General features: G+C 53.0%; 13 protein-coding genes across 13 annotated transcripts; 4 read left to right on the top strand and 9 right to left on the bottom strand.

Annotated features, from left to right (window-relative positions):
* Window positions 1-1,114: 1,114 nt before the first annotated feature.
* On the bottom strand, window positions 1,115-1,837 carry BO82DRAFT_401304 (uncharacterized protein; the record flags this gene model as incomplete). Its single annotated transcript, XM_025639243.1, has 1 exon — window positions 1,115-1,837. The coding sequence occupies one exon, from the start codon at window positions 1,835-1,837 to the stop codon at window positions 1,115-1,117; it is 723 nt and encodes a 240-aa protein (XP_025492861.1).
* Window positions 1,838-3,625: 1,788 nt separating this feature from the next.
* BO82DRAFT_413296 (FAD-dependent oxidoreductase) lies at window positions 3,626-5,162 on the bottom strand. The gene has a single exon (XM_025639868.1). It carries the CDS (start codon window positions 4,961-4,963, stop codon window positions 3,734-3,736), a length of 1,230 nt encoding a protein of 409 aa, XP_025492860.1. The 5' UTR covers window positions 4,964-5,162; the 3' UTR covers window positions 3,626-3,733.
* Window positions 5,163-5,624: 462 nt separating this feature from the next.
* BO82DRAFT_401302 (uncharacterized protein) lies at window positions 5,625-6,425 on the top strand (the record flags this gene model as incomplete). The annotated part of the gene is made up of 2 exons (XM_025639242.1): window positions 5,625-5,706; window positions 6,103-6,425. The coding sequence occupies 2 exons, from the start codon at window positions 5,625-5,627 to the stop codon at window positions 6,423-6,425; spliced, it is 405 nt and encodes a 134-aa protein (XP_025492859.1).
* A 911-nt stretch (window positions 6,426-7,336) lies between these two features.
* BO82DRAFT_431578 (uncharacterized protein) lies at window positions 7,337-8,632 on the bottom strand (the record flags this gene model as incomplete). Its single annotated transcript, XM_025640711.1, has 1 exon — window positions 7,337-8,632. The coding sequence occupies one exon, from the start codon at window positions 8,630-8,632 to the stop codon at window positions 7,337-7,339; it is 1,296 nt and encodes a 431-aa protein (XP_025492858.1).
* Window positions 8,633-9,237: 605 nt separating this feature from the next.
* On the bottom strand, window positions 9,238-10,252 carry BO82DRAFT_431577 (uncharacterized protein). Its single transcript, XM_025640710.1, has 2 exons — window positions 9,780-10,252; window positions 9,238-9,706 (listed from the first exon to the last, which is right to left on the bottom strand). The coding sequence occupies exons 1-2, from the start codon at window positions 10,185-10,187 to the stop codon at window positions 9,335-9,337; spliced, it is 780 nt and encodes a 259-aa protein (XP_025492857.1). The 5' UTR covers window positions 10,188-10,252; the 3' UTR covers window positions 9,238-9,334.
* Window positions 10,253-11,151: 899 nt separating this feature from the next.
* BO82DRAFT_401299 (uncharacterized protein) lies at window positions 11,152-12,330 on the bottom strand (the record flags this gene model as incomplete). Its single annotated transcript, XM_025639241.1, has 2 exons — window positions 11,152-12,239; window positions 12,315-12,330. 2 exons carry the CDS (start codon window positions 12,328-12,330, stop codon window positions 11,152-11,154), a joined length of 1,104 nt encoding a protein of 367 aa, XP_025492856.1.
* A 909-nt stretch (window positions 12,331-13,239) lies between these two features.
* On the bottom strand, window positions 13,240-13,493 carry BO82DRAFT_353616 (uncharacterized protein). The gene has a single exon (XM_025635005.1). The coding sequence runs from the start codon at window positions 13,486-13,488 to the stop codon at window positions 13,273-13,275; it is 216 nt and encodes a 71-aa protein (XP_025492855.1). The 5' UTR covers window positions 13,489-13,493; the 3' UTR covers window positions 13,240-13,272.
* Window positions 13,494-14,676: 1,183 nt separating this feature from the next.
* Window positions 14,677-15,162, bottom strand: BO82DRAFT_364048 (uncharacterized protein; the record flags this gene model as incomplete). Its single annotated transcript, XM_025636927.1, has 1 exon — window positions 14,677-15,162. The coding sequence occupies one exon, from the start codon at window positions 15,160-15,162 to the stop codon at window positions 14,677-14,679; it is 486 nt and encodes a 161-aa protein (XP_025492854.1).
* Window positions 15,163-15,667: 505 nt separating this feature from the next.
* BO82DRAFT_353615 (uncharacterized protein) lies at window positions 15,668-16,484 on the bottom strand. The gene is made up of 2 exons (XM_025635004.1): window positions 16,276-16,484; window positions 15,668-16,140 (listed from the first exon to the last, which is right to left on the bottom strand). Exons 1-2 carry the CDS (start codon window positions 16,415-16,417, stop codon window positions 15,986-15,988), a joined length of 297 nt encoding a protein of 98 aa, XP_025492853.1. The 5' UTR covers window positions 16,418-16,484; the 3' UTR covers window positions 15,668-15,985.
* A 1,423-nt stretch (window positions 16,485-17,907) lies between these two features.
* BO82DRAFT_391481 (NAD(P)-dependent oxidoreductase) lies at window positions 17,908-19,006 on the bottom strand. Its single transcript, XM_025638568.1, has 2 exons — window positions 18,887-19,006; window positions 17,908-18,826 (listed from the first exon to the last, which is right to left on the bottom strand). The coding sequence occupies exons 1-2, from the start codon at window positions 18,929-18,931 to the stop codon at window positions 17,960-17,962; spliced, it is 912 nt and encodes a 303-aa protein (XP_025492852.1). The 5' UTR covers window positions 18,932-19,006; the 3' UTR covers window positions 17,908-17,959.
* Window positions 19,007-19,518: 512 nt separating this feature from the next.
* BO82DRAFT_333625 (Dabb family protein) lies at window positions 19,519-20,068 on the top strand. Its single transcript, XM_025633222.1, has 3 exons — window positions 19,519-19,592; window positions 19,648-19,758; window positions 19,814-20,068. The coding sequence occupies exons 1-3, from the start codon at window positions 19,527-19,529 to the stop codon at window positions 19,970-19,972; spliced, it is 336 nt and encodes a 111-aa protein (XP_025492851.1). The 5' UTR covers window positions 19,519-19,526; the 3' UTR covers window positions 19,973-20,068.
* A 1,545-nt stretch (window positions 20,069-21,613) lies between these two features.
* Window positions 21,614-23,369, top strand: BO82DRAFT_413288 (putative MFS transporter; the record flags this gene model as incomplete). The annotated part of the gene is made up of 1 exon (XM_025639867.1): window positions 21,614-23,369. One exon carries the CDS (start codon window positions 21,614-21,616, stop codon window positions 23,342-23,344), a length of 1,731 nt encoding a protein of 576 aa, XP_025492850.1. The 3' UTR covers window positions 23,345-23,369.
* Window positions 23,370-24,022: 653 nt separating this feature from the next.
* On the top strand, window positions 24,023-25,668 carry BO82DRAFT_413280 (TauD/TfdA dioxygenase family protein; the record flags this gene model as incomplete). Its single annotated transcript, XM_025639866.1, is given in 4 exon segments — window positions 24,023-24,950; window positions 25,044-25,228; window positions 25,244-25,487; window positions 25,553-25,668. 4 exon segments carry the CDS (start codon window positions 24,293-24,295, stop codon window positions 25,666-25,668), a joined length of 1,203 nt encoding a protein of 400 aa, XP_025492849.1. The 5' UTR covers window positions 24,023-24,292.
* Between the last annotated feature and the right edge of the window lie 4 nt (window positions 25,669-25,672).

The following is a 25,672-nucleotide window of genomic DNA, read 5'->3' as shown; positions in this document are numbered from 1 at the left end:
TGGCGGGCCGCTTACAATAGAGGTACCTTTCCAGTTGTGGGGCCCTGCCCAGTTCCCAATGCAGTAAGGATACTCCACTACATGTACCAAAACGGGTTTAATTTTTAATGAAGCAATCTGATTGGCTAAACCCAGGCTATTCCTTCTTGAGAAGGCGCACGGTCTGCCCTTGGCCGACATCACGTGCCAATTTTGCCGGCAATTTGGAAACTGGGCAACTGGGCATGCCCAGTTCAGCTGAAGACATTTTTGAATATAAACGAGTACTTTTCTAACACATTTAGAGCCTTGTTAAGGCCTATATTAGTTGGTGTTTGGGTTTATATTTTTCTTTTCTGAAGAAAATCGCACATGGTTGGCGGCGGTAGTAATAAAATCAAAGGCAGTAGACTGTATAAATAAGGACAGTATATTGTCCAGACCACAGGCAATAAGCCTAGCAAGAGAGTTATTCGTCTTGCAATGGGCGACCAGGCACGGATGACCCGACCAGGCCAGTCAGAAGCACGAATGACTAAAGCCCGATTTAGCGAAGCACGGTGGGTCGATGATGATGATGATGATGATGACAGCTTAACCCCGATCCATGAGGACTCTTAAGTCCAGTCACGGCTGCCTGATACCTTCGCGTAACGCTTGGAAGTAACTCTCAAGGGGGTCCTTTTTCTAAGCCCCTGCCCCTTGTAAACTGTACTATGTACTCCGTACCGCTTAGCTTTATTTAAGTTACATGACGACTTATTATACTAGGCTAGGAACACTATGAGGATATTCTAGGCCGAAGGTATCGCTATACTAGGGTTCTTATTAGGGAATACTGTATACAATCGTTTGCATTAGGGTCGCGTTGGATGTGAGCGGCTCATCAGGCGGTAAGACTTTTAAGTATAGAATTACTTCGTAAACAGGGTTTTTGCAAACTGGCACGAGTATTTTTCGTACGTGACGCACTCCTTTGGGTCGCTCCCTTTCAAAACAACAATTGACCGTACAGTACAGTCACTTAGTACTTACTGTATAAATCTGCATAAATCCTGTTGGTTGCAGCGGACGGATCTCTGGATCTCGGTCATAACTCCGTTGCAGGAGACAAGACGGTCTCCAGCACTGTTGGCTAAGATTGACACGCGTGTACACAAGATTCATAAGCCTTGATGCCATCGCTGGCACACTGTCTGTTTGCCGCCTCCTCAGTCACCCCGCTGCACTTCTGTTCATTGAGACAGAGATTGAAAAGGCATGGCCCCAGGCATACGCCAGATGCCTCTAAGTATCTGTCGATTGTCCCACATCTCTCAAACGATCCATCCGTTGCATCAGTGGGTGGTGGAGGTGGAGGGGGCGGTGGATTTGCCGTTGCTGCAGGCGCCGTGGTGGCAGTGGCAGGCGCCTGCGTTGGCTGTTCGGTGGGATATAGTTTACTGCAAGTCTCCTCGCAGTCTTTGAAGACCTCGTTGTTGTTGGGAACGCAGAAGTCGAGAGGGCGTCTGTTCTGGGCGCATCTGTCGAGGCCCGCCAAGGCACTCTGGAGGCAGTCATTGCTGCAGATATCGTAGGTGGCCTCGAGTTTGGGCGGGCATAGGTCCTTGCAGTCCTTGGAGAAGCAATTCGCAATCTCCCTGTCACATCCCCAGCGGCAACGCCGCCAGAAGATTCCCGCCTGCCTTTGATTCCGGATGCGCGCCGCCTCCTCCCTACAGTCTTCCAGACATGCGTCACTTTCCGCAACACAGTTCTTATAGCAGTTTTGCGCGGAACATGGGAAATCCTGCGCCACCACAGCAGGCTGGACAATCGCCCAGACCATTAAGAGAAGTCGCGGAATGTCGACGTACATATTGCGTTTGTCGAGTTGCTGGTCCGGTGGAGATGCTGCGTGCTTGAAAGGGGTTTTCGCTAGTGTTTGTGGTGGGTTTGATGGGGTTGATGGTACTCTGGTGTTTCAGTAAATGTTCGTTTGTTTGATGAGGTTTTGGTAGTTACTTCTTTGTAGTGGTGTAATAGTAGTCTTGGAATGTTTGGCTGCTGGGGCTGAATGGTTGGGTGGTGGCAGGGATTCAGAGTATCTAGACGATCTGCGGGTGTCTGAAATAAGAGGCATCGCAGGATCTATATACCCGTGCAGTCGGACCACGAGGCACTAGACAACTACCCATATCTGCTACGGCTTGGGGCTAGGTCGCTAGACAAAAGACGATGAGATAGTCGTTAGGTCATGCCAAGGAAACAGCAGCAAAAAGTTCCGAGGAAGTCACAAGCCTCTCGTTATTCTTCTTGGAAAGCAGCAATCAGAATGGCGTGCAGCTGTATTCAGACCCTTCTGAACCCGACCTCTGCAACCGAAATATCAGCAGCAGGGGTCTCGTAAATCGAAAGTGGCGCTCATGTGACGCACTCTGACACTCCGCAGAATACGATGCGCCAAGAGAGCTAAAGTCGTGATAGGCACTGAACCAGAGAAGCGAGCGATCGATCGCGATAAACTTGCGACTCGAACCGTGGTGGCTGCACGGGTGGCTTAAACCCAAACCCTAACTGGCGGAAAACACCATCTTACACGAGGTTCAACCAACTTGTCATATGAGGTTCTGCAGCTTGTTATTGGCAACCTAAACTGTTAATTTCTACTCACACCCTGGACCGCGCAGCCCAAGGATCGAAATACGGAGGAGAAATGGGGGCGTTGCCTGTGTTCAAGACAATACGACGGGTATGTGGTGGCCGGGCACGAAGAGGCCATAGAAGCAGGAATCAATCTCCTCTTTAGCTTGATTTAAAGCAATGGCTTCGGTAGTTGGTCAAGAAAACCGACCCAAAGATTGGGAGCGCGATCCTACTACATGTTTGAGATAATTGTACCGGGCTCTCGTCGGCACAATCAGCCCAGCCCACCTATCTCAAACCTCCCAAAGGTCTGCCTGGAATGAGTTTTCATCAACTTAGGGCTATGTGAAAACTTATTTTATTCGGCCAATCAAATAAGCACCGCGCCTACGGCTGATCAAAAGTGGGATGGCAGAGACATACGTGAGCTATCATTGCCCTCAATCCATGTGGAGCGGGGCCGTGTCAAAAGCTTTCTAAGTCCTTGGCCCAGAGAAATCACCTTGATTTTACTCCGGCACATGTTGAAACAAAAATCATTCAATAAAAGAAATTGAAAGAGAAAAGAGGCACAGTAAGAAGAAATAAAATAAAACCCTCTCATGTTCGCGCTCGTTCCAGGAAGAATGGAGGGTGTTTTTAAGTTTCCTGCCCCGAACACTGGATATTGACCTCTTACTGATACATGCATCACGAAATGTGTTAGGGCATTTTTCTTTTTCTACATGATAGAACCATCATTCCGACGCTATGATGTAAGAATATTCGTCTCCACAGATGTTCCCTTCAAGTTAACCAATCTTCATGCCCCAAGGTACCATTTCCATCGAGTGGCAATTCCTATCAGTAGTAGTTCAGGAGGATGTGACAAACATTTTCTTATCTAGTGGATAGCGAACATCCTTTTCTCCGCTTTTGTTGTCCATAGGGAGATATACGAACCCACGAACCCCACAGCCCTAAGGTAAAATCATGTTAGAATGATATTCTGATTTGTTATTATAGTCAAGATGTAGCAAGGACGGTTACTACTGGATTATCCCAAAGTGATTCACTCCTCCCACACATACCCCAACTCCGAGTTTGTCAGATGCAATCAACCCCACACAAGCAGAGCAATCTTAATCCCCTACACAGAAGCAACCTGTAGCTCTCTCAACCCCAGCGTCTCCTTCTCCGCCTTCTTCAGATACCCCTCGCCCAGAAACCGCTTCAGGAACGGGGTATAATCAAACACCAGATCGCGGACGTACGCCAGCGGACGCGGGAGCCCGTGGAACATCCTTCCCAGGAACCGCGCGAACTCCATGTTATGATTCACATAGTCCACGCGCTGGGCCTCATAGATCTCAAACGCGGCGGTGCATGCGCGCACATCCCGCAAGTCCACGCCGTCCAGCGCGCGAGCCAGGAAATAACCGTCTTCGATGGCCATGCCCATGCCGTAGGCGGCGTAGGGCGAGACGGGGTGGACAGCGTCACCCAGGCAGACCACGCGTCCTTGCGACCACTTCTTCATCGAGGGCCGGTTGTAGATCTCCCAGCGGTAGACCTGGGTGTCGAAGTCGGTGGCCTCCAGGAAGCGGGGCATGGGCTGGGCCCAGTCCTTCAGGATGGCAGTCAGGTGCTCCTTGGGGTTGGCGGGGACGGGCTTGCCCTCGTACGAGTGCTCGACCACCCACCACTCGAAGCCCGGTTTGCCGTCGTGCACCATGGGGAAGAAGCTGGCCTGGTGCTGCCAGTCGTGCGAGACGTACCCGTAGTGGGGCGGGATGTCCGGGATGAAGTCGCACCAGGCCAGCCACAGCCGGATGCCCGTGTGGAAGAGCCTTGGGTCCCCGAAGGTCTGCCGTGAGACTCGGGAGCGGATGCCGTCCGCGCCCACCAAGAGGTCGGCCGTCACGCGCTGCCCGTTGGCGAAGTGTAACTCGATCTCATCGGCCGTCTCCCTGTACGCGGTAAACTCGTGGTCCGCGTGGATCACCCCCGCCGGCACCAGCTCGAGCATCCGCTGGAAGATCGACGACCGCAGCACTCCGTAGTGCCACCCCTTGATCCCCATGCGCTGTTCGACTGTCGGGTTGAACGGGAGCTTCACGCGCTCGCCCCCGGCTTTGTTCTTAAAGTAGGTCACCGTGTGGCCGCCAAAATGCTCTAGACTCAGACCGTACGCCCGCAGGATTGATAGGACCGGGGTGGACAGCAAGACAGCGCCTCCGATTGCCTTGCATTCCGGCTGGCGCTCGTAGATACGCACATCGAAGCCGCGGGCGAGGAAGGCGAGGCCCGCGGAGATCGACCCGGGGCCTCCGCCCACGATCGCAACTCGCCTCCCCGGACGCCATTGCAGGGAAACCATTGTGAGTTGGGTGTGGTGCGGATGGGAGGGAGTGGTTGGGGTGAAGGCTGTAATGCAAGTAGCCTTGCAGAGAGGGGGGGGTTGGGGTTGGTTTGCCGAGAGACAACGTGGAGGACGAAATTGGAAGTAGACCCGGGGAACTTACTTATACCTTTATCTCGATCAAGAGATGAAATGGGCATACAAGGTTCGGAAGTCCACATCCCGATGTTGAACTTACAAGGTTAGCAGCAGCAGTTGCTCCATCAAGAATAGCTAGTTAGGGCAATGAACCGGGGAAAGCCGCCGATAAAGTGACAAAGTCCTGTGCACGGGCCGCATTCGCCCCCTCGGGTTTTCCACGAAATACCCGGGGTTCCCACCAACCAAGGTACTGTACCTACCCTACTATCCTTGCTGACCGTGGTAGGTTATTTGGTTCTGCCCAGAACATTTGCATCTGCAGGTAAATGGGTTCTCGGAGAGAAGGGAATAAAGACAATTGTACGGCAAGAATCAGTATCGCCCGCTTCCACACCTCGATGCCTGAGGCTCCAGGGGTGGACAAGAAAACACAAGAAAACACAAACAAACCCACGAGCCCTAACTTGGGCTTTATTTAACTACCTATCTTACCTATCTGATAGTATTGAGTAGGTACATTCAGCAACCCAGAGTGAACATGGTCAAGATGATCTTCCCATATTTCGCATCGTTCTGCTTCGCCTCAGGCATGCATATCCCTTACAAATGCTGGCGTATCGGTTCGGATCTTCTTCCGCCTTCTCATCGAGCAACAATCGGAGGTAGTTGATTTTATGCAATGCTATGGTGGTTTCATAAATAGGCAGTGGTGCAGAGTGGCTTGATTGCCACTTTTCACTTCAGGCATCATTGACGGACGATCGTAGCCGGCCTCACTGAGCAGTAGGAAGCATAAACGTATACGGAGTACTCTGGGAGACATGGCCTTTTCAGCTTGCCCCAGCCCCGTCACAGAGCAAGGATGAAACAAAGTAACTCGAAGTAATCTTCCTATCCGCTCCTTCCGGGCGGGAAGCTTCCTCTACTTTAGTAGGGTATCCAATATCCAAGATGTAACTATTCCCTACTCTCACCCATAGTAGCTACCTCACACATTCCGATACCGCATGTTCCAGGCCCGGATGGTGAAGCTCATCATGCCGGGCATGTTCGTGCCCCCGGCCACCACCCTACCCCCCGCACTGGCGACATTGCGGCGGCCGTTGAACGCGCGTCGCAGAGCAGCTCCCTCGATGTCATCAACGAGTACTTCGCCGACCCCACGGTCAAGGTCGCGCTGCCCCGCTTCGTGACGGAGATCCAGCTGGCCCACCCCCGCACCCCGGGCACGAGTCTCATGGGCTACCTGGCCAAACGGCGGGTGCATCATTTCTTGCAGCGGGGGAAGGTCGAGTTTAAGAGCCTGACCGCAATGCAGCCCTTTCGCTTTTTGATGTAAATCGCATCTTACATCTCCTCAGCGCAGCCATCATGAGACAAATCTTTGCTTATCTGCTCATCAAATCCGTTATCAGATATACTGTGCTTTCCTTAACTAGTCAAGTTACGTTTCGACGATATAGTCGTAGCTCCACCTTCGCGAGAGTCCCATACATAGAAGACAAATGTGTCTGTTCATGTAGCCCTAATGTACAAAGGCTCTAAAATTTGTATAATCTGTTGTCTCAGCGATTCTCTGAATTTTGAGGGTTTTATCGCTAACTGGAACTTGAGGCAAGTAGTAAGTCAGCCGGGCAGGGAGGGAAGTCACTTGCGGGGGAATTGGGCACGGTAGGTCCCGTCAGTAAGAAGACAGAGATTGGTATAGTATTGCAGGTGACAGAGGAGCCTGTGACAACTGACGGGACTTGACAGCCACCTGCCTCATAGCCGCTGCACAGCAGCTGCACTGGTTCAGTCATTTCCTCCACATTTACCCCATGATTTCCGACTCCCCCTCCCCGGCAACCTGAGCGTCAAGGTCTACGCGAGATTGACTTTGCGCCGGACCGCAAGGCAGCAGCCAGCATTCCCCGGAATCACCGGGTACCCCCCCCTCCCCCGGCATTCCCGGCTCCACCTACATGTAGCCATAGACTGCAGCAGGGGTTAGATATCTTAATTACGAGACTTGGTTCCTTGCTCCGGCTGTTCGGTTTACCTTGTGCTTCTTAAGAAAACCATGGCTGAGATTTCAACATGACGCGAGCGTATGCACTTGGAAGCGCGCACGGGTCGCTCATTGATACATATTTAAATAGGTAAAAAAGAAGGGGAAGAACTACTGGGTTGATATGTATGCTCAATTATGCTAAGCTAGAAAAATGCTTGGGCGACTGGAATCGAATCCGCTACCAAATGGAGTTTTGTCTATTCGGGATGCGTCCGGGCATAGGAGACCAATGGCCGGATCGACAGCATCTCCCTCTCGACATGCGCCGCCAGATGCCACTTGATGGCCTCCTCCGGGTCGTCGCCCGAAAACGGTTCCTTGCAGAGGGGACACTCAGTGAATTCCAGTCGAGCCGCCGGGACCTTGGTGAGTGCCTTGGGTGGCAGCTGATCCCAGCCATGGACCAACTGCGCATGCCTTTGGATTTTGTCGCCGTCGAACCACCCGAAGCAGACGGTGCCCTGCTCACACCCCGGCGCGCTGCACTCCCAGTGCCCGCCGTGTCCTCGCATATGGTTGACCCAATCGTCCAGGCAGGCGAACGTGGCATTCCCCAAGCACTCCTTCGCCAGGCAGACATATGGGTGGTAGTCGTAGAGCACGTGGTGCTGCCACATGGCTGGGGTCTGGTACACCGAGACGGGCAACACGTCACTACAGTAGGGACACATGTGCTCTGTCGCATCGGCAGGGGGCTGTGGCGGGGGAGGCAAGAGAAGCTGCCGCTGCTGCTGCTGCTGCTGCTGCTGCCGGGGCCCAAGAATGGCAGGATTCACCGTGTGATCCCCTAACCGATTATCTTGCAAGCGCCAGCTAAGGAGCTTCCAGCAGGCGCTCATTCGGTGCGCGATCCGTTCGCAGAGCCCCAAATCGGCCCTCGGATACCTGGCCTGGAGTCCCCGCAGTGCGTCCGCGCGGAATTGGTTGCCGCGCTCGTTACGGCGTAGCAGCCAAAAGTCTTCCCATATGCTGTCCCCACGCTGTTCGGCCTCCGAGTTCTGCACCATTGTTGATTTTACCTCCTCTGTGAGATTCTGGAGGCGAGAGCGCACCTCCCCGCCGACTTTCTGGAGGCGCTCGATCCCGAAGAGCAGGCCCAGATTGCGGATTACGCCTTCCGTTTCGAGTCGCACGCGCGCGTCGCAGTTCATCTTGAGGGCTTGCAGGCCTTGCTCTACGTGGACCAACTTCAGGCAGAGCGACAGTTGGGCCGCGGGGAAGATGCGTAGCTTACTGATCTCCGTGAAAGTGTAGCCGTCACCATCGCCGACGACAGTGAGGCGCAGTCTCTTTAAGCGATCGGCGACATGCTCGCCGCCATAGAAGCCAGTGAAATCCTCTGCGTCAGTGTCATCAAGGTAATTTGGCAGGTTGTTCAGGATCTCGGCCTCCAGCGCCGTGCACCGACGCGCCCACTCTATCAGATCCACATTGTTAGGGTATCCCGCGTGCGGTAGGTTACATGGCGCCAACATGTCCTCTATAAGATTCATTTTCGAGGTGTTGGGTGTGGTATATAGCCGCGTGGAAAGGTTGATATATCCAAGCGGGCTGCGGGTCTGAAAATGGTTTCTCTCGAGAACTACTTCAGACTTTCTGGATTCTTGTTGATGGAGGAACAAAAACAACAAGAGACATCGAGAAGCTTATATAGCTGCCGCGTCAGTCCTGGCCCGTCACATGTGCTACCGTAAGCAACAGACAACCTCCAGGATGCGATCTCCCGAGTGCCGGGATCCACCGGATTAGCTCATATGGCCCTTGTGAGCATGTAGAGACCCACGGTACCGGAAATCCCAGCATCAATCTTGGACGACGAGCATACAATAAACAGGATGAGCTTTTCCGGCTCCCTTTAGCATCAAGCCGTGGGGCAACACGAAATCAAAGAATGGGCATACAATCCAACGAAGGAAAACACGAATACTACGAGTAGGAACAGAGACATGAAGACAAAGCAGACACAATTGAGCCATGACCTGAAAGGATCTTGACGAAGAAATGAAGAGACACAGAGCAAGCCTACCGAGAGATGGGTCAAAGCGGCAGCAGAGGCTGAACCTGAGTGAAGACGGGAAAACCGGAGTGAGGAGGAAGAGGGCAGGGACAAAACAGGGGGGGAAATAAAAGAAGAAGGGGGATGGATGTAGATGCTTCAAGCCAGGTTGTAAGATGTAGAACCAAGGGCGTCTGCTTTACCCGAGGTTCTGCATCTCAAACCCACCGTCCAAGCCCGGGGTGCTTTCGCTACTGACCCCTATTGGAGGCGACGTTGCGCCTTGTGGACTTGTCGGTGGTGGTGTCGGCTTCTTTTTCCATACCTGCTCAATCCCCTTGGCCTGTTCACTCAGGTCCATATTACGCTTGTTAATGAGCATAAGTGTTTTGGAGATGTTATCCTCTGCAAAGTAGAACCATAGGCGAGTAGAAAATGTTGACGATAAGGGCTTAACATTGTTGTTGGGCTCCAAAGACTCGAGGTCTCTCTGCGCAGCAGTCCCACCCTCTGGGGACTGTTGCCACCTCACCCCAGACTCAAGCTCTTTGGAGGCTAGCTTTAAATCAATCTGTAATCTTGCAATAAGCTTTTTTTTTTTTTTTGGCGTGCACCTGAGATGCGATATGAGATTGTAGACCTACAAGGTACTCCTCAGGCAGCTGAAGCTGCTCGATCCCGAGAATATAGCGGAAACTTTGGAGTAGATCCTGAAGGAGCAAAACATTGACCTTGAGCGATTTTGACTCCTGGTTCTTTGACCCAAGTGTGTCGTTCAGCTTCTTCAGCTTCTTCAAGGTTTCTTGGTCAAGACAGTCACGTCGCAGCGGGCGGAAATTTTCGTCGTGGAGCGCTTCCAGCGTATTGATCGAGTTGTGATACATGGCGACCTCCTGACAAGCGGTCGTGTGCATACTGCCAATCTGCAAATCGATAGACGCTGGATTGATAATGCATGTCATAAAATGCTTGATGAAGGACGGTAGATCTAGGACGTTGGCGAAAGCAAAAGCGGTGTTGGCGATCTGGAAATACTTGAGCCAGTCTGCCATGTTGGGAGCGACCACTTGGGAGTCTGTAGAGTGTAAAAGGTAGAAGCAGGATAAGAAAAGTAGACAGGTTGCTCAGGCTTAAAATGTGGAAGACTGAGTCAACCGGTCTTTTAAGCAACACCTAGTCGCAATGGCTGGTTGCCCATGGGCTTGGAATGTAGACGGTTGATTGAAATCCATAGCCAATATACTGACATGGGTGCGGCCTGTGAAGAGGATGGCTTAGCAATGTTAGCGATCAGGAGGCTACACCTCTTCCTTCTTGTCAGATCTGCACAGGTCTTTCACGAAGAGAAAGCCCTGGCATTAAGATGTAGGTCCTTGCCATATCCTGGCCCAGCAAACCCATTGTGCTCCGTACGGGTTGCTGCATAGTTAGTCTTTATCTGAATCTGATCACGCAACAGATATACGGCCACTGCCATTGTTTTCATTGAGTGCGCCCTTGCCAAGAGAAACAGCACTTGAAAGAGGTTGGAAAGGGGATCTGATGTCAAACGGGGCTTGCGTGAATAATAACAGAAACCTTCCATAGCGGCCAACAAAGACCCGCGTAACCCATTATAGTTAACATCTACTACCCCGCCAATGAAACGGGCGTCTGTTGACTGTGCAGTTCACTTCCTCCGCTCAAAGGTCCCGCAGGTGTTTATTGCCCTGCATCTTTGTACTGGCTTTTTCATATGAGGCATACGAGTTGCCAGACGGCTAGGGACACCTATGATAACCTGTCAAAAAGATATGCTATGTGCATTCCTACGACAAATGCATGCCCAGACTAACAAATGGATGTTCAAGATGATAAGAAATGCCAGGAACTCTGCAGGTAGAAAGAATTCTCACCTTGATCAACCAGCGGATGCACAAACAATATGCGCAGGTGTGAATCTTGGGCTTGACATTTCAGGGGAGAAGCAACGAAACATGAAGATGTTGACATATTGATATGTGCGATCCTCCAACTTCAGGCTGGGTTCTCAATATCCGCTCCCTTTTGGTCATTTGACGGGGTCTGCTTCGATGAAGGATCATCCCCCTCCAGGCCGTATACCCTTGAAGTAACCCCTGTCCTGTCAAGCCATCCGCTAGCATCTAGCTTTGTCTTCTCCTTCGTGCCAGACCCGCCATAGAGCTGGGTCATGGTGATGAACTGCGCCACCAGTGCAGAGGCTGTGAACCGCCCTACCACGCCGAGCGCGTCCAAGGTGCCGATGAACTGCACGGAGGAGAGCACGATCGTTCCATACACCACATGCACCAGCCCGCAGATGTTCGCCAACCCATTGTAAAACCCTTTGCTGGGGTCCACGCTTTCATCAAGATCATCCGTGGGAGTCCCTGCTGCCGTGTCCGAACGCTCCATGGAAAGAAACCTGCCCAGGCAGTCCACCAGTACCGCGAGACACGAGTTTGTCAGCGCCACGAGAGGTGGCAGAACCAGCATCACGAGAGATGGTACCGGCGCGAGGAGCACCCACACCAACTCCAGCAAGCTCATGTTGCATTTCCAGCTGATGATCGTCTGGCTGCCGAGCCGGATGGCGTTCTCCAGCACGTTGGCCGCGGCCAGCGCCACCGCGAGATATTGCACCACACTCCGATACACATTGGGATTTCTGCCTGCAGTATACTCGCGCAGCCACGTGGTCTGTTTGTCGCCGGGATGGTCGGGCTTGACCCAGGGCCTTGCGAACGTCAGCGACGGGGCGGCCAGGATGCTCAGAAACCCTAGGATGGGCCGCTCGCGGAGCAGCTGCAGGCGCTCCTCGATCGTCGGCGCCACCGTCCCCAGAATCGATGGGGTGAGGCCCAGGAGCACCGTCGCCGAGGCCCAATCCCCTTTGTTCACCTCCCCGGCGCCTTTGAGCAGGCACTCGGCCATGTGCTTGCAGGTGTTGGGATCGGAGGTGTTATGGGCGGCGAGGGAGGCATTGTAGTATGCGTGGCAGTCGGGTCGCTCGGTGGTTAAGGTAGTGCGGTAGAAGGGGTAGAAATTTTGGAACTGGTTCGCACGGCTAGTATCGAAGAGCAGGGCTGCACTGTAAATGAGGGCTAAAGATGGTTTCAATCAGTATCTCAATTGGTAAGACCCGTCTGATTTAGATGTCGAGGGGAAGGAATATTTACCAACAATGAGTTTCATCGTGGTAGAGCATTGTAATCATTGATTATTGAGTACACATGGCGGTGTGGTGTATATATTTCAAGGGCAGAAAAAAGGAATAAGACGCGGTACGGAGTAGACTGATTCCAAATATATCAGGGTTCAGTGTTCACGCGGGGCTGAAAGGCGGCGGCAATGTCAGCACTGAGCACCTATCATCGATCGATGCAGCTGACGGGAAGCAATTCACGCTAAAGCAAATTGCTTGGAGGACGGTGTGTTGGCGATGCGCCTGGCTCGTATTGCCCGCACATGCCGTGCATTAGTTAAATCCTGTGCTGCGACGATCAAAGATGGAATAGGGGCGTCCGTAGTCCAGTAGTCAGAAGGCAGACTTGGCAGTGTTCTGATCAGGTCGAGTTGATCTCTCTTGCGCAGAGAAGACAAAGACGAGTAAAGGGCTAACCTGGCGCCTCTTTGGCCTATCCTATACGCCCCAGCGCTTTAAGCCCTCATTTGCGAGTTTGCCCTACTAGCTTCGCCCATACCTTGTACGCTCCTCCAGAATTGCTCGCAAGCACCGAGGGTAAATGACTCTGGACTTCATCTAGGCTTTTCATATGCTCAGGTACCCAAAGGATCTCCAACCGACTCGAGAAGCAAGGTGCTCAACTGCTTGGGCACGAGGGTAAGGGCTGCTCGAAGAGGGATTACTCTATTGATGTAATGGCCGTTACACCATCTGTGATAAAGTCGCACGGGACGTATCCGTATGGTAAAGTAATCGGCGTGACTGTGCTCTGTCTTGCCAATTACGCTTAGCGTGCTCGCTTGGCCACCTTGCCTGTACAAGTGTAATGTAATGTATTGCAAGATATATCGAGGCAAGCAGTCCCAGCTTCCCGTCGCAAAGGAACCAGTATCTCCACCATGCAACGAGTGACGAATTGGCTCGAAGAGAGAAGTTGGCTGACCCCTCTATCACGCAAAACCACCAACAGAGCTGACGATAACCTCCCCGAGTATCAGGACGCGTGGCTGCAAGGCATCGAGTGGGCGGTCGACTACCTCCATGACTTGGCGCTCTTCCAGAGCGCGCTGCATGTGAACATCTATCACCATCTGCGGACGCGGGTGAGGCCCTTCTTGGCTACGCGGCTGCGACAGCGCCAAGAGCAGCAGCAGCAGCAACAGCATGGCGGATCATTCCAGATTCAATACAACATGTGGAAGGCTCCGGATGACCGAATTCTCTCGACCAGAGGCGACACCCGACCGTTGTCGGCGACAGCTCCGTGCAGGGCATTGACCTCCGGCCGAACTTCTGGGTGGGAGGTAAGGGCAACTGGAAGAGGCAGGTTGGTAACAGGATGATATTCCTTCCGGACCGGGAGCAAATCTACTATGTCTGAAAAGGTTGAATTCTTGCATACTCTCTGGAGGTAGCGAAAGGTACTGTTCACTAGTTCCTTGATGCCTCGCAGGATGGAGCAGAATCCCGGTCATACCACTCAGTCATCAGTATACAGTACATACTAGTCCTAACACGATGTCAACTGTACACAGAATATCCAAAATGCTTTCAATCACCAATTTGTAGTTGGTACCGTTGCCATAATAACAATCAGGCTCGGTCAGGATCAGGCGGGGCATCGTCAGGCGGCAGCAGCAGCATTGGATGACACAAGTTTGTCTGTTTCAGTTTCTCTCACTACGCTTGCATCTGCAACGACGGGCTGAAATGGTGAGGAATCAGACTTGACCTGCATTGCAGTTCTAAACTTGCGCCATCTGGTCATACTCGGTGGATCAAAATGCTGTTGGAGATCGGTCCCACGGAGCATAGAAGTCCACCAACCTTAAGGCTCAAAGTCTACCGGTGGCAGTGCGTGCTCAGCTTAGGGCTTTTTCAGCAAAGCACCATCACCTGATGCAAGTAGCCCTAGGAGGGTACTGAACATTGCAACCTGTGTAGTCCCTTCATGCGTAGCCATATCGTGTACAAACTCGCAGTGCTCCTTACCAAAGAGGTCCATAAGGAAGTCTCTTCTCGCGTAAAGTAAAGACTGATTCATTACTGATTTTGTAGCCGAGTCACCGATCATGCTCGATAAAGTCAGCTGAACGCTATTTCGTGTACTTCAAATATGTTTGATGAATGATCATTCATATGTCTGTCATTGTTCAATTATTCTTCTTATATTTTTCTTCTTATGAAAGAAGAGAAAATAATCTCTTACACTGCTGAATATAGGAAAGAAGGTACGGATAGCTAGCCACAATGCAGCCAGGGCTACTGTAACCCACCCCCAAGCGTGCTTCCATAGAATAGGGTTGGGGTCTTCCAGGATTGCCATCACGTCAAGGTGTGGTGGTCATCGCCCCCTAGCGATTCTTGAAGAGCAGATCCACCATGAAATCCAGGGTAATCTGCACAAACGCGACATCCGTCGGTGAGGAAGCCGCCAGGAACTCCGTCTGGCCATGCTTCCCGGTACAGAGCACCGGCGGGCCCTGATGGCCCGGCAGCCCTTCGTGGAAGAACCGCGCCCGGTGCAGCTGGTCGGACGTCGCCACGCCCGCGAAGATCACGTCCAGTGGGTACGTGTGGTTCTGCCGCTGGGTGCGCCACTCGTGCTGGAGGAAGCGCGCCGCGAAGTCCCAAGGGTCGTCGGCCAGATCGGCGGGAACGTTGAAGCTGAGAATCGGGGGCAGCTTGTTTCGGATCCCCGTGGCGGCGGCCGGGCTTGTCTGGAGGCCTCGGACGCCTCTCAGAATGTCCTTGCTCGCGTGGATGGTGATTTTGTGGCCTTCAAATTCCGTCTGCCACGTCTCGATTCCGACGCCAGCTGCGAGCGATTGTAGATCCATTTGGGTATGTGTGGGTGTGGTTGTCGGTTAAAGCTTTTGACTTGTGTTTTCCGGGTGCGGATGGATGCTTGCCGTTGCAGTGTGAAGGATGATCTCTGAAAAGTAGTTAGTTAGTGCAGAAGGGGAGGGGGACGAGGTATTTATAGCCAGCGGAGCTGCCGCAGAAGCCAATCTCTTTGCAAGCTTAAGGGGGTGGATCTTCGATTGCGTAAATAGGATAAAGACCCGACTGCATTGAGGGCATACAGGCAAGAAATAATAGCGGGAATGTTTCTTGATAAGAGGTGATAGAAACAAAGACTCGCAGAAATGTAAGGATATTAGTATATCGGACTACAAAGTGCTTTATCCTATAGAGAGAAGATACTGTATGATAATTCCAGGATTACGTGTTAAAACGTCATTTCATCAGTACCTGTTTGTTAAGCGTAGAAAGAAGAAGGAAATATCATTTGATATCGTATAATTCTGTATTGATCGAATTTGAAATCACTTGTTGATTGGATGAAGATAATGCCTCTTGGCTTACACCAACAAGGATGAAAAATGAAATGGGTAATACAACAACTAGTGGCTGCTGAGCCTGCTACAATGCAGTAAACGGGCTACAGGAACCACTGCCTCCGAACCTACCTGGCACCCCGAGCCGAAAGACGGTCTGTCAGCCTGGCCAGCATGTCGAGGAGCCGGGCGGCGAAGATGAGGGCCCTCCCCGCTCCACGTCTTGTACAATAAAGAGAGCTAATGACAATCGATACATTCCTGTATCAGCCACCTGGAAAAAGAGCCCAGCCTGGCGGTCCTGGCTCTGTTCAGCCAACTCTCAGTTACTATCACAACTGCCCCACTTCATCGCCTGCGGAGTCGTCAAAGTCTCCTCATCCTCAGCAAAGATAACCACATCCTCACCCTCCACCCCTACAAAGGTGCAAAAGCCGCCGCCCGGAGAAGAGATGCTGTACACGATCATGGGGTTATCTGCACGTGTCGAATAGTGTCAGTGATATTGTTTTCCTAAGAAAATAAGGAGAGACAAAGGCACTGCGCCTTCAAAGGAGAAAAGAAAAATAGAGAATAGAAAGGTTTCCGAAAAGAAAAGGTGAAGCAACGTACCAATCTGCACGGCGGTGGTGTCTGTGGGAAAGAGGAGGGAGTAAGATTCGTCCTCGGTTGCGCCGTGGAAGGTGACGGAGACATTGAAGGCTGCGGCGCTGAGGGTGAGGAGGGAGAGGGCGGACAGCAAAGCGGTTCTCATGTTGGTGGTTGAGGATGCTTTGTGAGAAAGGCTTTCGAGGATGCGTGAAGAGTGATATGTTTTATGGCTTCTGTTACGGGTTTACTGAGTTGTTGGGTCTGAGGAAGGTGTGTGACCCGAGCAGGATCATGTTTATATATCATCTTCTCGACCATCACCGAAGCTCCTTTCCCATAAATAGTGAAAAGGTCTCAGACGTAGACACTATATTTAGGCCTCAGCTGTGAGCGCAGAAACCTGACTTTGTACAGTAGTAAGCAATCTCGCACCGAATGACGACAGTCTTGGGGTTGAGTTTAAGACCTGCATGGCATAGTCCCAAAAATAGCACGGATCGTATGCCGATGCAGCCGACCTGACCAGCTGGTTGGATCAACCCTGGAGGTTCGGGCATTTGGGCGGGTTAAGGCGCCCAGTGGCAAGCAGATGATCCGACTCGATCTGCGGGTGTGGCTTGGGCCTTGGAACTGAGGATGGGTGGAGTTCCAAAGCTTATTCGTCACGAGATGTGGTCATTCCCAGAGGTATTCGCTCTCGACAGTTGTAATTATTTCAAGCAAATGTAGGACGTGCTCTCTGAGAAGTTTTCAAAGTCGTGACTGGCGGGTTAGTCCCTTGCTTCAGCGCCGAACTTGCAGAATCTTCGCCATGTCAGTAGTCCTGGTGTCCTCTTTCATGTTCTCACGTCGATTCCTAGAACAAAACGCTAAGAATCCTTTCTGTAGACTGTATTGACGGGAAGTATTCCAACTTGGAGTCTTCACTGGCACAAGCATAGGTCCCGGGCCAACCCAAGTCTGCTGCTCAGAGATCTTACTCACCATGCTTACGCCTAGGTTTGCGCTATGCACACTGGCACGCCGGTTGGACTGCTTCCCGGGCGTGGAAAGAGTCTGTCTTTCTTTTCTTAGGTTGTCTCTCATGTTCTGGCTCATAGATAATTAACATTCGCATACAACATTGATCATTCAAGTCCATCGGGCCACGGGATCAGATCAATTCGAGCCCGGCATATACAGACCTAGGGTTGTCATCCCGCCGCCTTCGCTTCGCTTGGTATGTATAACTCCCTGCTTTACTCCTGCGTCAATTTCTTTGACCCGTGTAATCTTAACTTTTGAATACAAATACTCTACTTCAATGGATAGTCCGATTTCGACATAGTAGTTGCAGAATGTGTCGAGATTGAATCAAGCACGGCTTCGTCAAGAGCTCCCAATCCGGCAGAATCCAAAACAGTAAACCAAGCGATCACGTCGGCGGTAACCATACGCGATGGCTGCCACGAGGTCGGCAGTCTAGGTCTTTCGCCATTTCTCACTGCCGCTGTGTGAAAGTGCAAGATCACCTCTTGCTCTCGTGTGAGCCTCAGCGGCAGGAGCACCCAGTGAGCGGCGTACAAAGGTAGCAAATCAAGAGCTAAGTATCTAGCCTTTTCTTTGATAAGGAGAAAATGATCTTTCGGAAAATTCAAAAATATCAATTAGGCTAGACATATAACGCAGCAGTCCAAACAGGAATCATCCAAGCACGACCGAGAACTTAGTTCTCAAACTCCAGGCCGCCCTCCTGTCTGACGGCACCATAGATGCCGGCCAGATCGCCCTTCTCCCCCTGCTTCTCCTGCACCTTCTCCATGTACTTATCGGCCAGCTCAACACCCCGCATCGTGGCGCCCGCGGTACGGGCCATATCCAAGGCGTGTCTGGCGTCCTTTCTGACCAAATCGATGCCGAACAGCGGCTCCTCGCGCTTGTAGTAGTCGCCCGTGCGCATGCGGTTGGCGTACGCGACGTAGGGGCCGGGAAACACGTTCTCGAAGAACTGCATGAGCGCGTCGGTGCCCAGGCCGGTCTTCTCGGCCACCACCAAGCCCTCGGCGATGCACTCGACCATACCGATGACGAAGGTGTTGCCCAGCACCTTCAGCTGCGAGGCCTTGGCGGGGGCACTACCCGAGAAGTCCAGGAACGACTTGGCGATCACCCCGGTCGTGTAGGGCTTGACGGCCGCCACGTCCGCGGCCTCGCCGGCCAGCACGCAGATAACCTGGCCGGCGGCGGCCATGGCGGGCGCACCGAAGACAGGGCTCGCGACGAAGCGCGCGCCCGCGGCGACGAGCTGCTGGTGCACGGTGGTGGTCGTGTCCGGGTGCACGGTGGAGCAGTCGACGAAGAGCTTGTTCTTGACGTCGGTAGCCAGGGCGGAGGTGACCAGGGAGGTGATGGCGGCGTCGTCGCTGACGCAGGTGAAGATGATGTCCGCCTTGCTGACGGTGTCGGCGAGGGAGGTGGAGAGGGTGGTGTTGGGGGTGGCCTTGACGAAGGCTTCGGCCCGCGCGGCGGTGCGGTTATAGATGATCAGGGGGGTGGTTTGAGGGCCCTTAGCGGCGAGGTTGGCGGCCATTCCCTGGGTTGTGTTAGTTTGAGGTTATGTGGCGTGTTGGAGGATTGAGGCGAAGGGACGTACTCGACCCATGTTGCCGAGGCCAATCCAGGCTAGACGGAGAGACATTGTGAAGGAGGTTGGAGAGGTGGACGGCAAGGCAGTTGAGGATTGATGCTGCTGATGATGATGATAATGATGATGATAATGATGATGATGATGATGATAAGATGGGGATATGCTTGGATCTTTCAGGTCTTCTTATAGTCTCTGAGGGCAATTGAGGCGACAGCAAGATTAGAAATCAGCCCACGCTTACCAAGATGGCTAAGATATGCCGCAAAGTATTCCTACGTGGCTACCATCGCGTATACTACCGAATACCAACTGGGCGGACCCTGCCAAGCAAGAACAAAGGGCGGGAACCAAACCGCTCTGGGATTAGATTCCGCTGCGGAGTCTGTGGCACGGTGGAAACTAATCCCTTTTGGGAAGATCCGATTTTCCAGGGCGGCCTCAAACTTTCCTGCCGATCACGCTAGAATCTTCCAACTCGCTGGGTCGGATGGGTCTGTCTGTCAGTTGAATCATGATGTAGGTTGCGGCGCGGATTGCCAGCGGATTTCTAAGCAGCACTGTTGAGGATGCCGTATAAGACACAATCTCGTCTCTCTTCTAGTGGCTTGTCTAGGATACTGTGCTTTACAGAATAATATCAGGCAACATGCAGATCTCTCACATCGTCTTGCTTCAATTCAAGCCGGATGTCACCTCTGACATCAAAGAGAATGTGCGTTGTCGAAGCTAGCTGCAAAGTGTGAATGCCGGCTGACAATCCCCCTTAGGTCGCTAGTCGGATCAAGGGTCTTAAAGACTCCTGCATGCATCCCGAGACCGGCAAGCCGTACATTGTCAGCATGAAGGGCGGTGTGGATGCCTCCATCGAAGGGCTGCAGGTAAGTCGGGGTCTTTGCTGCGGTGGCTGATAGCAAGCTAATCTTGTGCCGGCAGAATGGCATCAGCCATGCGTTCGTCTCCGTGTTTGAGAACGCCAACGATCGCGATTATTTCGCCAAGACGGACCCTGTGCATATGGCCCTGGTGAAGGATGTTTTGCAGTACCTGGAGAGGGTGCAGGTGGTGGACTTCATTGATGGACAGCTGATCTAGTGCTCTGGGGATATCATGACACTATACAGCTTAGATAGGTAATGCGCGGGCTGCGTTAACATAATCCCAAGTCTCGGTACTCAAAAGACGAGCTAGTACGGTCTGAAATGAACATTTTTATAGAGCGGTGTTATTTGTTCCCAACTACTCTAGATTGCCGCTGCTTCTAAGAATGAAACTTGTGACTGGGGTCTGACTTGGTAAATCCGAAGTTCTTTGTCCCTGCTTGGAATCTCGAAGAACCGTACTAGGATCTGAAACCTTGTATGTCCCGTGGGCCACGTGGAAGCTCCAAGTAGCTTATATTCAATTGGTTTCGCTCGGGTGGGTTCCATGTACGACGGGCGCTCCTCGACTCCTTGACATGCATATACTATGTACTAAATGGAAACTTAGTGCCGATGTTATACAGTAGCTAGGGATGCGGTCTAGGAACAACCCTTGAACTGATGGATCCATACTTCAGATGAATTGTAGCTGTCTGGGGACACTTGTCAGCCCTATGACCTAGCCCTATATCCAAGCCTGGAGTCAAGTGATGAAATTCGGTCGTCAGCGTGCATGATCACGTTAACATAAAGCACATACACAAGAATTCCATCTACTCTGTTCATACTTCTCATAACCAATACAGTCATACCAGTTGGTGGTAACATGTCTTACCCTAACATGTGAACGGCCTCTGATTCAGCCAACTAGCAGTACCTATCCTTATTCCTCGATGTCGAGACCATCTTTCTGATTGACTTATCGGTCAGTACCTGCCAGTGACTCACCCCTCACCCCATTCACCGCTAAAACTGTGCCCTTGGTGCAAAGAAGACTACATGCCCCGCAGCATCCTGCAGCGAAGGCGTGATCGATCCCGTGAAAGCTACAGGGATGCTGCGCGTCTCCCACCAGCCTCGCTAATACTATGGAGCCTCAACACAGTTCACTTAAGCTGGATGGATCATAATATTCCATGAATCAGAGACAGCAAAATAAATGAATTTCGGTGAGACACCGATGAACTATTATCTGAGCCTGTATGGTGGTGTCTGGCTGATGTTCTCGGAAGGGCAGTGGAAGGCGATAACACAATCCGACAGCAAATGGTGCAAGCCAACCCTGACATGGCAACATCCCGCACTCCTCTTCCTCCAGCATCTTCCCCCTGCCGTCCTCCGGCTAACTTTGGCATTCATCACTTTTGTCATCTAGCTTGTCGTCTGAGCGGCTTCTGATCTCTTGTTAACGAGTGGGCGTTGTCTTCTTCGCCTTAGCATTCTGGGCAAGTCATGGCGTGGCCCAAGCACATTTCCGAGGCGAACAGCCTGGAGCTTGACCTCCGAATATTAATCGAATCGCGGTTAATTACAAGACGAGCTGATTGGCCTCTTAGATTGCTATCATATCTCAGGAAATTAGACGGTCGTCCAATTCGCCATCCATTTCAAGGCCACTAGTGTGCACTTGCACCATCGCTGCCTTGAAGCACGCATGCATACGCGCGTTTGCACCTTCAGTGCGCATACTCACCAGCCTCGCACATGTCAAAGTGGAGTATATGAAGCGCACCGTCGCCGCGACAAGTCAAATGTCAGGTGCGTCTCTTTGGTTGAGAAAGATAGCTGGGCATCACAGCGCCGCTAAGCAAGAATGTCGATCTCCCATCAGACATCGGCCCTGGATGGCAAACATCCCTTGGAGGATGTCCAGGCCACCAGCATCGACAGCCCGGTCGAAAACACCAAAGACAAGACGCTGTCGCTGGCTGAACCCGACGAGGAGCCTCAGTCCCGGTCGCTGTTCGCCTTCTTTTCGGACCGCAAGAAGAAGACGATCGACCTGGATGCCATCGCCACCACGCGAAGCGTCTTCGACGACCCGAACCTGGCCCGCTTCTACCAGCCCCATGCGGATTACGAGAACTTGCATCGATTCGATCCGTCGGAGCGATGGACCTATCGCGAGGAGCGAGCCGTGCGGCGCAAGACCGACCTGAAAATTCTCCTCTGGATCTTCGTCATGTTCTTCGGATTGAACCTGGATCGCGGGAACCTGAGCAATGCCTCGGCGGACAACCTCCTCCCTGACCTCGGCATCAACACCAACGACTACAACAACGCCCAGAACATGTATCGCATCGGCTTTCTGATCGCGGAAATTCCGTCTCAGATGATCGGCAAGCGGCTGGGCCCCGACCGCTGGATCCCCGTGCAGATCATCCTGTGGAGTTTGGCCTCGGGCGGACAGTTCTTCATGCACAACCGGGCGGGCTTCTTCGCCTGTCGCTTCTTCATCGGCCTGTTCATGGGCGGATTCATCCCCGACGCCATCCTCTACCTGTCGTACTTCTACACGAAGCGGGAGATGCCGATCCGGTTGGCCTTTTTCTGGTTCGTCGACTCCATCTCCGGCGTGATCGCTTCGTTCATCGCCTACGGCGTCCTGCACATGCGCGGTGTCGACGGACGCGAGGGCTGGCGCTGGCTGTTCCTGATCGAAGCCCTCATCAGTATCGTGATTGGATTTCTCAGCTTCCTGTTCCTGGTCCCGGGCCCCACGCAGACCAAAACCTGGTGGAATCCGCGCGGCTACTACACGGAGCGCGAGGAGAAAATCATCGTGAACCGGGTGCTGCGCGACGACCCGTCTAAGGGGGACATGCACAACCGCGAAGCGCTCACACTGGGCATGCTGTGGAAGAGTCTGAAGGACTACGACCTGTGGCCGATCTACGCGATCGGAATCCTGTTCGAGATCCCGACCTCGCCACCCAAGTCCTACCTCAGTCTGTCGCTCAAGGCGATCGGGTTCTCGACCTTCCACACCACGCTGCTGGGCATTCCGGTCACTGTCTTCTCGGCGATCAATCTGCTGCTGGTGACGGAGCTGTCCGAGCGCTGGCGCCAGATCTGCTACGTCGGCATCCTGACCCAGCTCTGGTCGCTGCCGCTGCTCATCGTGCTGTACCGCAGCGCCAGCGTGCTGTCTCACTGGGGCCTCTACGCCGTCACCTTCGTGCTGCTGGGCTGGCCCTCGCCCCACGCAGCGCATGTCGGCTGGTGCTCGCGCCTCAGTAACGCCGTGCGCACCCGCGCCGTCAGCGCCGCCCTGTACAACATCACCATCCAGCTGTCCGGGATCGCCTCGTCGAATATCTACCGCGACGACGATAAGCCGTACTATCACCGCGGCGACGGCCAACTCATCGCAATTAACGTCGCCACGATAGCGGTGTACGTGCTGGCCAAGGTGTACTACGCCAAGCGCAACCAGTGGAAGCAGGACAGGTGGGCGGCGATGACGGACGAGCAGAAGGTAGACTACTTGGAGAATACGAAGGACGAGGGCAACAAGCGATTGGACTTTTTCTTTGACAGCTAGGGACTAAATATGGGTGGAGTTGGATGTGGTCCCGAGTTCTTTCGGGCGATGTGGCGCACGTATTGGTATTTCGCTGGTGAAAGGAGGGTTGGATTGGTCGTAAGAATATACATAGGGAGGACTATGGCAATATGGCTGCCTGTCACTGTCATCGCTCTCAGAATGACATGTTTTAGCCATTCCACCAGTTGGAGGCTCATTTCTTATGCCTCAAGGCTATGCTTAATATTTACAATCCAGTAGGAAGGTCAATGATCGGTCCTCCAGTTTCCCTTCTCCATCATCTCTTCATCTCCATCCTCCAAACCGAAAGTTCACTCCAGTGGGATGTTCCTCAAAGCCTTGTCTTGAATTTACAATGGAAGAGAATTAGTTCTGGCATCATGGTAATGGTTCAACTATTCTGAAATCGGGCACATCAAGAACCCCCCTCTTCTGCCTTGGCCTGGTAGACGGGTTTCTTTTCGTGCTTCCTATACTCAGTTACGCTCTGATATGCTCTGTGATTTACAGACCGTGCCAAGTCGGGTTCAAGCCGAAGGGCGACGGTAGTAGACGCTATTGCTATCAGTCAGCTAACTAGTAGGTCCCGTACCCGTAGATTGCAGCAAGTATAGCCTCACACCGAGGCCGAATGACGTGATGGAGATAAGTCCACCAACAGGACCCTATTTCTTGGACCCCTGCTTAGCATCTCGGCTATTCCTGAGAATTGCCTGACCTAGACAATAAGCACTATACCGTCTTTTAGATTAACTGCAAGATGCCGAACGCCGGGAAGATGACCACCGACTGCCCCTCGATCACGTCTTTTCCCACCTATAAAGCCCTAAGTGATGCCGTCAGCAGCAAGCAGCCAGTTGTAGACTATCTGACATTTTTCTTTTGCTTTCACTTGGCAATCAACCCCTCCATCCCATTCCAATTTTCGTCAAAGCACCGATCAAAATGGGTTCCATCCAACCCTCCGAGCCAAAGGAGGTGGTCCTCCCCCCGCGACCCCCAAACCTGCCGCACCCAGAATACCGCACCCCGCGCGGCGTCTCCCCGCTGGACTCGGTGCGCGCCGCCGGGCTGCAATACCCCAACTACACCCCCTTCAAACTCCCCAACCTGGCCATCCAACCCTTCGCCGACCGCGGCCTCTCCTCCTCCCCGAACAAGCAGGACCTCCTCTCCGCCGCCGCGGAGATCATCCACCTGACCCCGGAAATCGGCACGGAACTAACGGGCCTCCAGCTGACGCAGCTGACGGATGTCCAGAAGAACGACCTCGCGCGGCTCGTCGCCGAGCGCGGCGTCGTCTTCTTTCGGGATCAGAACATGGACGTTCACGAGCAGATCGCGTTCGGCGCGTACTTTGGCGAGCTGCATATCCACCAGATGGCCGGCATCATCCCCGACCTGCCCTGGGTGCACCCGATCCACAAGGACGAGACGGCGGTCAACGGCCGGAGTCATCAGATTTGGCACTCGGATGTCAGTTACGAGCTGCAGCCGCCGGGGTTGACGATGTTGAAGATGGATACGCTCCCCAGGGCGGGGCCGGGCGGCGAGGAGACCGGCGGCGATACGATCTGGGCGAGTGGGTATGCTTTATATGAATGTGAGTGTCCCCCTTGGATTCTTGGGGTTGAGTGCCCGGGAGGACTGTGAAGGCGAAGAGGATAACGGAGATGCTAACTGGCGAGCGTGACAGCTCTATCGCCCAAGCTGCGCGCTTTCCTGGAGACACTCGAGGCCAAGCACAGCGGGCTGGAGCAAGCGGAGAAGGCCCTGCGCACGAGTGGGTGTCTACGGAGAGATCCCATTGAGACGAATGTGAGTGTCACTGTCTGCATTCCCAGCGTCTCCATGAGCCGAAAAAGGACGGCGGCTAATTTGGTGATCGGGTGACAGCACCCCGTCGTTCGCACGCATCCTGTGACAGGCTGGAAGACGCTGTACGTCAACGAGAACTTCACCAAGGAGATTGTGGGCCTCGAGAAGCGCATCGGCGATGGCATCCTGGATACCCTCTATCGCACCGTGGCGGAAGGGTACGAGTTCCAGGTGCGCTGGAAGTGGACCAAGAACGCGGTGGCCATTTGGGATAATCGCGCCACCTTCCATACGGGGATTTTTGATTACTGTGAGTCATGCTGTCTTTGGGTAGTGAATGTTTCAGAGGGTAAGTGGACGAGAGCGCTAATGTTCTGCTACTGATAGTTCCCCATCTTCGACATGGGCTGCGGGTTGCGCCTCAGGCCGAAACGCCGTATTTCGATCCCAACTCCAAGACTAGGAAGGAGGCGCTTGCGGAGGAGGCTAGCAAGAAGGCGTGATTGG

The sequence above is a fragment of the Aspergillus uvarum genome, assembly GCF_003184745.1.
Source record: "Aspergillus uvarum CBS 121591 unplaced genomic scaffold BO82scaffold_21, whole genome shotgun sequence".
NCBI classification, from domain to species: domain Eukaryota; kingdom Fungi; phylum Ascomycota; class Eurotiomycetes; order Eurotiales; family Aspergillaceae; genus Aspergillus; species Aspergillus uvarum.
The sequence above is the reverse complement of the archived record's forward strand: the minus strand, read 5'-3'. Positions and strand labels throughout refer to the sequence as shown.